Below are 13,223 nucleotides of genomic sequence, written 5' to 3' on the forward strand. Positions count from 1 at the left end.
CGAAGCACAATTTTAAGAAAGTGCATTTATACAAAATTGGAAATTTTCTATTTTGCTTTTTCTCCAACCGAGTATATGAGAGACCGCTCTCTTTCGAATTTGATTTTGGGCAAATGGTTCTCATAGGTTATTACACATATAAAAGTCAAAATGTATTTTACAACATAAATGTAGATCCCCAGCATCCCTAATCACACGGCTGCTTTTTAGGGTTTTAAAATTATTTCTACTTATCTTTAAAAATAGTTTTAATCACTACTTGAACAAATTAGTTTAGAAAAAGTTTGCTCTTAACAAATTTGCAATCATTCTAACATTTTGATTGTCCGTTATATGAATATGGATTTTTTTCGTTAAGAATTTGTTGTGCTCGAAGTTGTTTAAAGGCATTAAAAGAGGCATCGAAAATGGCCAATTATATTTTTTGAATATACTTACATAGGCTGGAAAATAATTCTGCAAAAGATGTTGCAATTTTAGCTTATACATTATGGGGGTTATTTCTGTAAAGATTAGGGGTGAGAAATAATTATGCTCAAAAGTACCATTTTACTATTTTATAAGTAAGTTCCATCTATGTCGATAACGACTTTTTTCAATACGTGTTTTCATTACAGGGTGTTGTTTTTTTATATAAGGGTTCATTTTACAAAAGCGATTGATATGTCATTGGAAAATAAAGAAAGAGCACAAAAATCCCAGTAGTTAATGTATACAATTTTTGGCATCAGTCTGCAGGTTTGTATTCGGATATAAATACGGGGGTAGTTTTTGTAACGATTTGGGGTGAAAAATAATTTTGCTCCACAGTTATGCTTTAAATATACTGTGTTAATATTTTATATGTATTTTCCATCTAGACAGTTCCTTTTTTTTAATACGCTTTGCGGCACAGAGTGTTGCTTTGTAAAATAAGGGTTTATTTGAAAACAAGTGTTTCATATCACATTGGAAAGCAGTAAAAGAGCAAAAAATCTGGCCTAGTCATTTTTTAATACTTAAAAAAGTACTTTTTCCTTGGGGGGGGGAGGGTTAAAGTAAGGGTTGATTTTACAAAAGCGATTCATAGCGCATTTTAAGGTCAACAAATAGCACAAAAATCTGACCTAGTCATTTTTTTAATTTCATGATATTTGTAGAAGGTGCCGCTGAGTTGACGGAAAGATAGGGCCGCACTGTTTTCTCCAAAACTAATAGAGGAAAACAAACTTTTTATAGTTGTGAAAAATAGCAACCAGAAAATTGCATAAAATATCCATTATATGACATTTTGTTTTTCGTTAGTGGCGCCGCTGAGTTGTCTGACCTTAATTTATCCATACTGCCATGTAAAGCACATTTTTCTGGCTTGTTTCACTATTTTGCTTGGCACATTATTGAAACCTTATTCGCTTTTGTAATAATTTCCTGTGAGGGAAATTCGTCTGAATATCAGGGAAAAGTCAGTGAACTGTCAGGGAAATTGAAATATTCAATCTTGTGGCCACCCTGAATGCTTTTCCACAAATTTATGTATGCGTAAATGTTCAAGACGTGAGTTATTTACAAGTTGTGCGTTCTTAGAAACTCCATAATTTGGTGCTCTATATAAATTTGTTTTAATATAATAAAAGTTAGCCTCTTAATTTATTTTTTTCTTGTAACTGCGATTATTGAAATTATAAAGTTTTTACCATTTTTCACAAGTTTTGATTCATTTTTCAAGAATCACACGCTTTCAAAGAAATTCCGTTTGATGGTATAGATTTCATTTTTAAATTTTTTTACTGTTAGGATTTCAAAAAATTGTTGTGCAATAAATTAATAAGACTCAAAAAATTTTCATCGGTTGTCATATGCTGCAGTGTCTAACACCATGTTTTTAACAGAAAATTTGGTATTCCTTAAGGCTATCATACTTACCCTTTTCGTACGTTATATGGTATGCGTGCGCTTGGATTTTATTTGAAATATCATAAATATTGGAACCAAAATAAAAATCTGCGATTTCAAGGCCCTGATTAACTACAATCATAAATTGGAAATGAAATTGTTTTTCAATTTTACTTTAAAGACGGTTCTCATAGCATCTGAAGCTTTGAAGATTACATTGTCATTGTCAAATTAGCTTAAATCTACAAAAATCATAATTACCTATAACTTATACGGGGTCAAATTTGCCAAGTATAGCCAAGCATAGCCCCGACCGCTAACTTTCAGTTGTACATAACTCGTGATACTGTTATCCAATTTCCATTTTTATGAAGGTGTCGGAAACATTTTTAACTACGTTTACAAGAAAAATAACCATTACACAGTAATGAAATTATTTTACCTTGATTTTTCATTTGAATGAGTCTCCCTTGCGTCTCACGTTGTGAGGTTTTTTTTTGGCGTGAGTCCTCTGCCTCTCACAGTGGTACTTAAAAAAAATTGTTTTTTTTTTATTATTGAATTTAACCTTCTCTTCGTGTTCATTCTCTTCGGAAAAATATCATGCTGTGCAGGTAACGAATACGTCTTCAAACTCAGTTCCAGATAAGGTACAGAAAAATCATTTTGATTCAGTGTCAAGGTCCTATGACCTTATTTAAATTTTAATTTTAAAAAATCAATATGAAATAATTGTTATGTTATCATGTGAAATTTCACCCCCCCCCCCCCATGTAAAATTTATCCATGTTTTGAGACCGTATGAACCCGAAAAACAATGTTTTTACGAATTTGTCTGTATGGCTGTATGTATGCCTGTATGTCTCCCGGGTGAGCCCGATAACTTTTGAAAAAAATATTCCATTAGATTAACCTTTGGCACACTCTTTTGGTGCTGGAAACTAAAGGTCAAGTTCGTTATTCAGCTATTTTGTATGAAAATTAAAAAAGTAAGAGTATTTTGTAAATTGTTGTGATTATTTTGTTCAAGATTTGAAAATTCTGTGTGCGGCTATTCGAGACAAGAAAAACGTTGCTTTTTGAAAACCCTGCAAGATTATCATAAGAGATTTTAGAAAATTTTTTAGAAATCGAAAATTCAAATTTTGAGCGCATAAAAAATAAGGGAAAATAAAAAATAGCATTTTTCGGTCAAACTATGCAAGATAAAAAAAAAAGATGAGACAAAAATTGTGCGCTTCAAATAACCATTTGTTCTTGGAATCCGCTCTGTTTTAATTATAAAAACAAGGCAATGAAAATACGTATGCTTCAATATCAATGAATATTATGAATTGTAATAATATAAATTTATTGAAATGATACATTTTTCCAGATGACTGAGAATAAAAATTTATGCAAAATAAGGAGAAAATATTAAAGTAATCATGAAAAATAACATTTGTACATTATTTTGCATTATCGGAATAGTCACTACCAGACCTAGGTACAGAAATAAATATAATATGCATTTAACATAATAGTTTTTAACATAATGTAGAAAAATTAATATTTTGGACAAAATTTAGTGCGAAGCACGAGATACTTGATGAGAATGTGTTCATTAAGGTACTAATCCTAATTAGAAGGTAAAAAAAACCTGTATTTTCAAGAATTTTTTTCTCAGCTCTTTTATAAGATAAAGATATCAAACTTTTTCTGTTATATTTATGCATGTTTTTACATCAAAAAACTTTTTTTTTAAATTTTTATATGATGTCCAGGAAGCGTCAAAGAGAAGCCTAAAAAAAAGTTGTTGCATGGCCGACAGTTAATCTCAGGAACGGCAAGTCTGAAACAAAAAAACCAAACGGTTTCTTAAAAATGAAGGTTCCTTACGTAGGAATTTACAATACCTCTATAAATCAGCGTTTTTTTGTACAGTTTTCCATATAAAATAAATCTAAAAATTTTTTTGTCAAATTGTGTCAAATTCCTATAGAATACACCTAAATAAACAAAACGTGACAAGGTTCATCAAAATCGGTTCAGTAGTTCCGAAGATTAACTGTCGGCCATTTGAAAAAAATTCATTTCGAGAAAAACGCGTTTAAAGTTTTTCGTCATTATGTATTATAAGTATTTAAACAAAAATTAAGTTTTATCACTCACAATCGATTAATCTGCTATCCTTGGACCATAAAATAAAATGTAACAGTTTTCGTAAGTTTCCTCCTCCTGTTGTTGGACCTCTTTTTTCGCCAAACGACCTTCTTTCGATGCCGCGTTACTGGCTTTTTCTGCCATAGCAATTATTTCGTCATCTTTTTTTTTTCACATATTCATATGCAGTACGGCCGATGATGCATCCCATAACTTCCATCATCTTCAACAGAGGCATGCGGCCTTCGTTGAAGATAGCCAATGATATTTGGACTGCTAATTCCATTACTTCTTTACCAACAAACGTATGTTTCGGCTCGACTGCCCAAAGCGTTTTATTGAAATACTCATTGTTGTTTTGAGTATTTTTTCCCAAACAACGTTTCCATAAGTCCTCATTGGTCAATTTTTCGAAAACTGGCTTGATGTAGTCTCGAACTTCTTTGCTGAGAGCCGATTTGTGTTTCAACGGTTCATTTCTCACAAAAGATAAGATATGACTAGCAGTTGCGTCAGCTCGGAGTGTGCGCACTACACATTATTTTCGGATATTTAACACAGTTACAACTGGAATCTCTTTAAAATATTTTAGAAGCGGGTTTTTAAAGATCTAAGGAAGGGAAAAATACAATAAAAAAAAATCGATTTAAAAGAAATTCTTATTAGGATTAGTACCTTAAAGCTGAAGGAGCTTTAACAAAATACAATTCCTAATCACCAACTTACAGTTCTCGAAGCTTTGACCTTATATTTTAAAAGTTCTGCACAAATATGGGGAGAATAAAAAAAATCAAGCGCGTGGTAAATATATATTTGAGCGCAATCAACCAGAGAATTAAATTAATGAGCGCAAAGCGCGATAATCAACTGCTGCACTTTTCCAAAACTCCCATAAAAAAGTAAAATTAGATAACTGTATTAGGAGTTATGTACAATTGTAAGTTAGCGGTCGTCATAGCAAATTTGTGGCTCTTTTTTGCGTAAACAACTTTTGCCTATTTCTTTTTTTCCATACCTTGTGTCGTTTCTCCAGGAATTAAATTTGTTATTTATAATGTTGTTTTTTACGAATAAAACAAAAACGACGTGTCCTTTAGAAAAGTGATTCGTAACAAATTTGTAGACCTTTTTTGATTGCTCAATTAGTGTTCATTCATCTTTTGTCGTATCTTACATAGTTTAACCGCAAACGAACTTGACTTTTAGTTTTTGACACCGAAAGATTGTAGCAAAGTTCAATCTAATAGATTAATTTTTTTAAACGTATCGTATCTACAAACTGACAGACACGTTCGTAAGAAGCTGCTTTTAGGGTTCAGAGCGTTTCAAAACGGTGGCATTTTACAAAAACGGGATGGGGGGGGGGGGTGTCAAATTTTACACAAATCTAATACTTTCTCTGATGAGAATTAAAAATTTTATTTTTGCAAATCTTGTAAGGTCATGTAACTTGTTTAATTTTTATGAAATTTAAAAATTTAAGAATAATTTTTAAGTAGTTTTATCATGTACCGGTCATTAACAAAAATTTCTGAAAATCTGTTAAAAAATCTGTTTTATGTTTTTAAAATCTGAAAGTGCTATTATTATTTCAAGTCTTAATATGAAAATTCGAGAGCTCCAAAATTTGTAAGATTCCATTACACTCATGAAGGAGAATGTCAAAATTTTTAGTCTGTTGGAGAAAGATATTAAAAGTAATTCCACTGTATTTTAAAAAGATTCCAATATAGGCAGTCTACTTGATTATTAATTATCTAGAGCTTTTTAAATTTCGTCCAATCGAAAAATTTCTCATAGAGTTCGTTTTTAGATCTTGTTGCTACTTACTAAAAATCATAATTAAAACTTATGGATTTCTAGACAAAAATATTCATAATTTTGAAAATAATTTTTTAAAATTTTGGTCTAATCGAAAATTATCATTAGGATAATAATAATTACAATAATAATAAGGTAATAATTTGAAAATGTTGTAAAGATAATTCTTAAGTCCATTTTGGGACCCTTAAAATGTCTATCAAACGCTCATTCGATTGGTCAAATCCTTTGAAAGATAGCTTTACTACACCATTCAGGTAACCACAGATATTACAGATCGAAAATTTGTATGATTCCATTTTACTCTTATGAACGAGAATGTAAAAATGTCGGTAAGGTAGGATTGTAGTAACTTGGCTTTTTCAGCCAAGCGTAACAAACAGCAGGAGGATCGTAATGTGGCCCTGACTTTTTACGTTTGTATTCCCTGGAAATAGTAACAAGGCCACTACTACCCTTGCCCAAAAACTTAATTAAATCCAGGTCCCAGTGTACAGGGAGAAAAATAAAAAAAAAACGAATTTTTGGCTTGAAAATTTCGATCTATCCAACGTAATACACTAGGAAAATGTAATGGCGATTCTCGACAATTGGTGCACCTTCGGTACGTGAGCTGCCGGATGAAGGCGCATAAGTTTTTTCGGCTCGAGCGGGATAAATTCTCGTAGTTTTCAAAATTTGTTCAGAACATTAATTTTTGAAAATTCAATTACTGCAAAAAAATTTCTTGAATTCAGCAAACAAATGTTTGCAGAATTCTTCTTTTTGTCCTGTCAGGTTTTATTTGCGCTCGCGCTGAAAAAATGTATGCGCCCTTGTTCAATCCGGCAGCTCGATTGATGTTTCGAACCTGAGTGCGATTTTTAGGGTTTACAAAGGGGATCATACTTTTCCTGAGGCCTAATTTATGGACATTTTTTATGACGTATCATTTTTACCTTAACAAAAAAATGTCCAATTTTTTTATTTAATTCAGGAGAATGAGTTTTTAACGGTTTGGGGTTATTAAAGTGTTGACAGTCATTTTTATTTTTTGATATCTCCAAAAATTAGGCAAATATTTTATTATCAAGTAACACAAAGCAAGGGCGTGAGACTCCAAAAAATAGTATTATTGCAGCTTCAAACATTAGATTAAGACCTACAGATAAGCAAACACCTTTTCAATGTTTTAAAGATAAAATGTGAAAAAAATCTGTTAAAAATCTGTTAAAAATCTGTTTAAAAAATCGGGAATGCCGAGTAGCTAAAGCCAATTTTCTGTTTCCTCTCTCTTTCTAGAAAGTGATTAGATTAAACTTTGATAATAATCGTACAATTTTATGTGTTGAATCCTACCAAAAGAAACGTTTTTTTTTCTCTTGTAAAATTTCATTTTTGGACTTTTTCCGAGTTGTCATTCTCAGTGACTCAATTGTAATATGAGTAATTTTTTAATCTAATATAATTTTATTATCTTAGGATATCAAAGACGACAGCGGCGATCAGAAGAGGAACTGAAACAGGCATCTGACATGGTAGCACGCGGCATGACATTTCAAGTAGCATCGGAAAAATACAAAATCCCAATTAGTACGATCCGCTTTTACATGGTACGGAAGGGAATCTTGCAGAGGCGAAAACGAGGGCGCGGTGCAGGCAACATGCCTGGAATGAACAGCCAGCCAAGCAGCCCTGCGAGTCCGCCCTTTCACATGATGAATTTCCGCCTGCCGGAGAGCCTAAACTCCAGCCTACAGTAGTTTTATGCGCCAGCAGTAAGTTTCTAGACTTGAGTTGAGTCGAACAAATTCAATGTCGCTAACTTAGAGCTGTTTTAGACAATGTCATTTCCTTCCGAGCGACCCGCGTCGATCTATGAGTTGTGGCTTTTTCTTTATATTCGCCAACATGAATCAAATTTCGTATTATAAAAATATACGAAGGTTCGCGTAAATATAATCAATTATCCAAGAAACAACAGTTGATTGCATACTGACTGCTGCATATTTATGCATTATTTCAGTCATAAACAGCTCTTTTCTCGTGTAAATAAATCTTATATAAAATGGTTTAGAAGCACAACATAAGGCAGCCAATTTTGCAGGAATCGATCTCAGCTTTCGAGCTCATAAAATCATAAAACAGATGATTCTTTTCCTTATCTCTACCATCTACGTTACCGCGAACGACGATTAATTACTTATTTACTTACTTATATATCTACTTATCTACTTTTTTTACCTCGTTTTATTTATGTACGCTGCTAGATAAGTTTACTCTTTGGATAACGAGCAATTTTGCTTCTCTTATGTTGTGGTTTATGAAAAATTATGCGGTTGATTTTAGATGTGTTTCTTTACTAAGCGACTGATGACTTCACTTGTTCGCTTAAGTGAGTCGTTGCTCCCGAAATTTTTATTTTACGTTTTTAATCAACCTGACTTTCCATGACTAGGGCCGAAATTTCGTGTACCTTTCTCGTTTCATAAGAAATAGTCTGCCTAGAAAAGCATTTTATTACTTTTATTTTCATAGTCAAATTTTTTAAATGGAATGCAATTTATTCAGCATTCGTGTTCCACGAGTCAGTTCATTGCTGCTCACGAATCGGCGGGACAGAGCAATGCATTTTTCAAGTCGAACGCGAAAGTATAAGGCGTTGCGATGTCTTTGTTTACGAATGGATAATCCCTTCTAGAGATTTCGCCGAGCCTGTAATTGGTTGCAAAACAATAATTCATTATCGAAATACTGCTGAATTGTGCAGATTTTCGGTAATTGACTGTAGATACGGTTCGGTGAATCTCGACCAATAAGATCAAAAAATGAAAAGAAAAAAAAACAGAAAAATAGAAAATGAGAAAGACAGAAAAGAGTAAAGATAGAAAAAACACTTGCCGCATATTATCATGTAACGCTTTAGAAGTTACTGCCCTGATCATAATATACAGATATTTTTGTAGACATTGCAAGGGAAAGTGCATTTTTTTGCCCGACTGTATGTACCTTACTGACTTACATATTGCAAGGACTGGTATTTGTTCAAAACTTTACCCTTAGCTTCGTTAGGCATCACACGAGACTACAAATTACGATTTATCTAGAATAATAATAATGATAATAATAATAATGCTTTTAACATGTTAGTGTACAAAAAAGAAACAAGCCTGTAACTGAACGTAGAGATTTGCCAATTCTTAGGAAAATGAGAGAACTAGAAGCTTTCTCTTTTTCGTGAAAATTGGCTCTGCCTTTTCAAAGAATTCTCATTACATGACAGCAGCGGCGGCGTATATGAAGCGTAAATTGTACGATGTATTGCCTTTGTTAAATAGCATTCAGATGAAGCCATATTTTTCCATTAATGCAATAAACGAGCAGTGAACACTAAAGTAAAAGCATAATCGGGAAAGAGTGCCGGATACAATAGTAGTAGTAGGAGTAGTAGAAGTAGTAGTAGTAGTAGTAGTAGTAGTAGTAGTAGTAGTAGTAGTAGTAATAATAATATTATTATTATTATTATTATTATTATTATTATTATTATTATTAGCCTCAAGTATAGATCTTACTACATATTTTTTTAAATTGGGAATCCCCAATTGCGTCATCTATGCGGCAAAAAAATGAACTCGCGTCAGATTATCGATTTTTTCAAATGTATTTTAATTTGTGCACTTTTAATTTTTACACAAAAATTAAGGCTTTGTTTTAGAGTCGGTGCAAGAAATACTTTATAATAATGGAAGAATTTGTTCTCGATAAATCTTGATTTTTCTGATTCGCTTACTTTTTTTAAACTACGTAAAACAATCGCAACATCTTTGTGCAAATTGAAATACATCTTGAACATTATACCTGCTTATGGCAGACATTACATTTAAAGCGGCAGTAGCATATCCACAGGATTTAGGACCCAATACTATTTTATAAACTTACCAAGGTAGCTTATATTTATCGCGTATTTTTTCACACTCAGTGGCATTATTTTTAGTCATGGGATGTCGTTATTTTCCGAGTTTGGAAGAGCTTTAATTGTGAATGGGGTATCTTTTGAAACTTTGATGAAATATGAAAATATCCTATGTCACTGATAACAAGGGTTGTAAACAAATTTAAACTTTGTACATTTTCATTGAAGCCTAAACACCTTTAAGTAAATGAAGAAATTATAAACTTTAATTTTTTAAGAATGAATTTTAAATATTTTATTTGATAAATATACTAGCTTTAAATTTTTTTATCTTCTCTTATTAGAATTTTTTCATAGAAATTAAATTTTTTTAATCACATGCTTAAATTGCCTAAAATTTAATTACATTATATTGTTTCCTATACATTTTTTCTAAGTCTGCAAACTTTTGCAAGAACGATTGTCGATTATCTTTTCTGGTAAAAAGAAAATTGTCCATTTTTTCCAAATTTAATTTCCGCTGCAAAATATTACGGAAGTCATTTCTCTATAATCTTTGAAAAAATCTCAAAATCTTGCTCAGCATTTTTTAACCAGCGTGAAAAAATGTAGTCTGAATTAACAAAGAATGATCAACTAGTTTCCAAGGAGAAAGTGTCTATGCGTACTGAAAAATTGAGCTGTTTTTACCGTAATTTCGGTACAAATAGTACCCTTTTCAGCTCTATTTGTACCGAAAAAAATCCGGCAATTTGTACCGAAATTTCGGTACACGTAGCATCGGCCTTCCGAGACGGTTTTTTTATGAGCTTATTTATTGTTCACATAAAGATTGTTGTTTATAAACCTTTTTATTATAAAAGGTGTTTCTAATTTTTCTTGGGCACTTTTTCACATTTCCAAACAAAACCTACTAGAAATGCCCGTATTGGTTAATACTCAAATAAAAAGTCGCAAAATAATGACAGCCCTAATGTAGATTTTAATTTAATTTCCACTGTCGTAGTCGATTACCAAATCGAGATCTCTGGTCGATTATTTCCATAGACCGTAGAACGAAAGTAATGACTAATTTTGGTCTAACTTTTGGGAGAAATCATCCACCGATCTCCATGTATATAGCACTCTTTCCGTATGCCCTAAGATATAAATCATTGTTCAAAGAGTTCCAGTTGACAAAGATTTTATACAGATCTATATCTAAACCAGTATTTCAAACCAATGAAAAGTAATTAGTTTTCTAATAACACAGTGCGTCGTTTTATGTGACTTTAGCAGAGTGCTTAAGCCAGTAATGCTCAGCGTATCTAACGTTATATTTTTAGTGAAACTCCGTGTCATACTCATGTGTATTATAATAATGTATTGCAGCGTGTAACGAAACAACAATCAAAGATACGAAAGAAGGATACTTAATAACAACCTATCTTAGCCACTTTTAGCAGTATGTAAGTAGCCACTTTGAGGCAAATCGTATTTAATTTCACAATCGCTCTTTGTCATCCATCCCCAACCCCACCCTTCATTTTTTGTCTTTTTACGGTGGTATTATTACTTGTAGATATATATTTGCGGCTACTGGAAGCGGATTGTTCGGTACTTGAATGCGCTCTGAACATTATTTGCAGTTACCGAGCTAGATCTATCCATTTTCGATAGTGGCGTTTTAGAGTCGCGACAAGTCGTCGGACGTGGCGATTCCAGTACTTTTTTGATTAAGTTTATTTAGGTGACGATTAAGATTTTTGTACATTGATCTGAGTTATATCTATTGTAATGAATAGATATACGCCCACAGTATTCTGTGTATTGAGACACAAAACCCAATTCAGATTTCTTTTGTTTATGAAAATTATTATTTTGAGCTATTGAAATATTATTACATATGAATTGAAGTTTCTCCCCACACGAAATAGTGGCGAGAAATGATCAAAATAGAACTTCCAGCATTTCTCGAGGACTTTTTTGTACTTTGAGCGTTGACAAAGCGAAAGTAACGTTTAAACGCTTATTCGAAAAGTGGCTCGACTATAGACTTGAACAATAGGTACATTGTAGTTCGATACTCGCAGGACTTAATTCGAAGAGAGGAGCGTTTGTAACTATAGATAGTCGTTTATCGTGCGATAACGATCAATAAATTTATGTTTTTGGACAATTTTTGGTTTGTTTTGGAGGATTTGGCTGCGACTTGTGTCGGCCACGTACCAAAATAATCATGTCTGGCGACCTAGCATTTTGTTGGGCATGAATTGTATAAATGAAAATTGCGAAGCGAGGAAGCAAAACTGCGTAAATGTAGAGAGAAATATTCACTGTTGCATTGCCTTAATCGGTATATCATTCCACGAGTTGGGTAAACGTAAACTAAATAATTGTGTAATGAGAGAGGAGTGTGAATCTTCTCTCGACTTGCCCCGCGCGATCGGCGCAACGATCTGAAAATTGCCCCGCCGTAGCAAACATTATTTACAGTTGGCTCTTATAAATTATCATCAATGTGTTCCTGACTACAACAATAAGAACAACAATAGAAAGAAAGCAGACTTTGCATCTCCACGAAATCCAAGTATTTTTGGTTAATTAGAACGTAAGGTGTTTAAGAGTACGTTACTTTAAGATGTGTCAAGTAAAGCATGCTTATAGGTAGAAATATAGGATAATGCTATAACAATAATTATATTATAATTACCGATAATTACAGATTAAGGCATTTAATGAATGCTAAGTATTTCTTAATAAAAGTACATTTAAAACAAACTCTGTCTTTTATTTGCTCTTTTTAATTGGAACAAAGAAATAATATCTGATTAGGAATTGGTACCTGAATTACAAATAGTAACAAAATTCACAAAATTTGTGGAAAAGTTCGAAAATTTTGGGAAATTTACAGAATGCTGTATAAAAAAAAGTTTAAATACCGAAGGTGCGAAAAAAGTGTATACAGTTAAATATACATACTAATCGCCGGTCAGCGGCTTGAGGTCACTGCGTAATCGCCAGTCCAGTTTTCGCCGATAAATCAATGGTCAAGTTCTAAGATCCCTGTGAAGTTGTACCCCCAAGATTAAAAAATTATATTTTTTTTTTAGAGCATTGAAAACTCACTTTTCGAAAATAGGGTAAGGAGGGGGCTAACTTCTGCCTGGGCTGAACTTTTTTTTTTTTAGTTCCGGGTAGATTAAACATAGTTCTAGAGTTCCTGATAATTTTAAAAAAATAGTCCCGGCTAATATCACCAAAAAACCGTTTTTCGTCAAAAGTAGCTAGCCCTTCACATTTGAAAAATTTAACTTTTTCTTGTATGATTCTCTGGTTCAATTGAAAAAATCAAAATAAATCGAAAACTGATAAAAAAAACTACATTAAAAAAAAATGCAAAATGTTGGCAAGTTTCTCGTTTGAATAAATCAAAATTCTGTTTAGAGTTCTGGGCCCACCAACATGCGTTCTGCAAAAAAGTGTAAAAATAAAAACTAAAAAATACAAAAATTTC

General features: G+C 32.4%; 1 protein-coding gene across 3 annotated transcripts in view; it reads left to right on the top strand.

The window, feature by feature from the left end:
- Positions 1–12,487, top strand: part of LOC117175821 (broad-complex core protein isoforms 1/2/3/4/5-like) — a 28,265-nt gene extending 15,778 nt beyond the window's left edge. For 2 of the 3 annotated variants that reach the window (XM_033365579.1, XM_033365578.1), the window contains exon 4: positions 7,297–7,577. In XM_033365579.1, coding sequence (XP_033221470.1) covers positions 7,297–7,577 — 281 coding nt within the window. Of the gene's footprint in view, positions 1–7,296 lie in introns of all 3 variants that reach the window. The other variant, XM_033365580.1, reaches the window with a different exon arrangement.
- Positions 12,488–13,223: the final 736 nt, after the last annotated feature.

Source organism: Belonocnema kinseyi, chromosome 7 (assembly GCF_010883055.1).
Source record: "Belonocnema kinseyi isolate 2016_QV_RU_SX_M_011 chromosome 7, B_treatae_v1, whole genome shotgun sequence".
Taxonomy (NCBI): Eukaryota; Metazoa; Arthropoda; class Insecta; order Hymenoptera; family Cynipidae; genus Belonocnema; species Belonocnema kinseyi.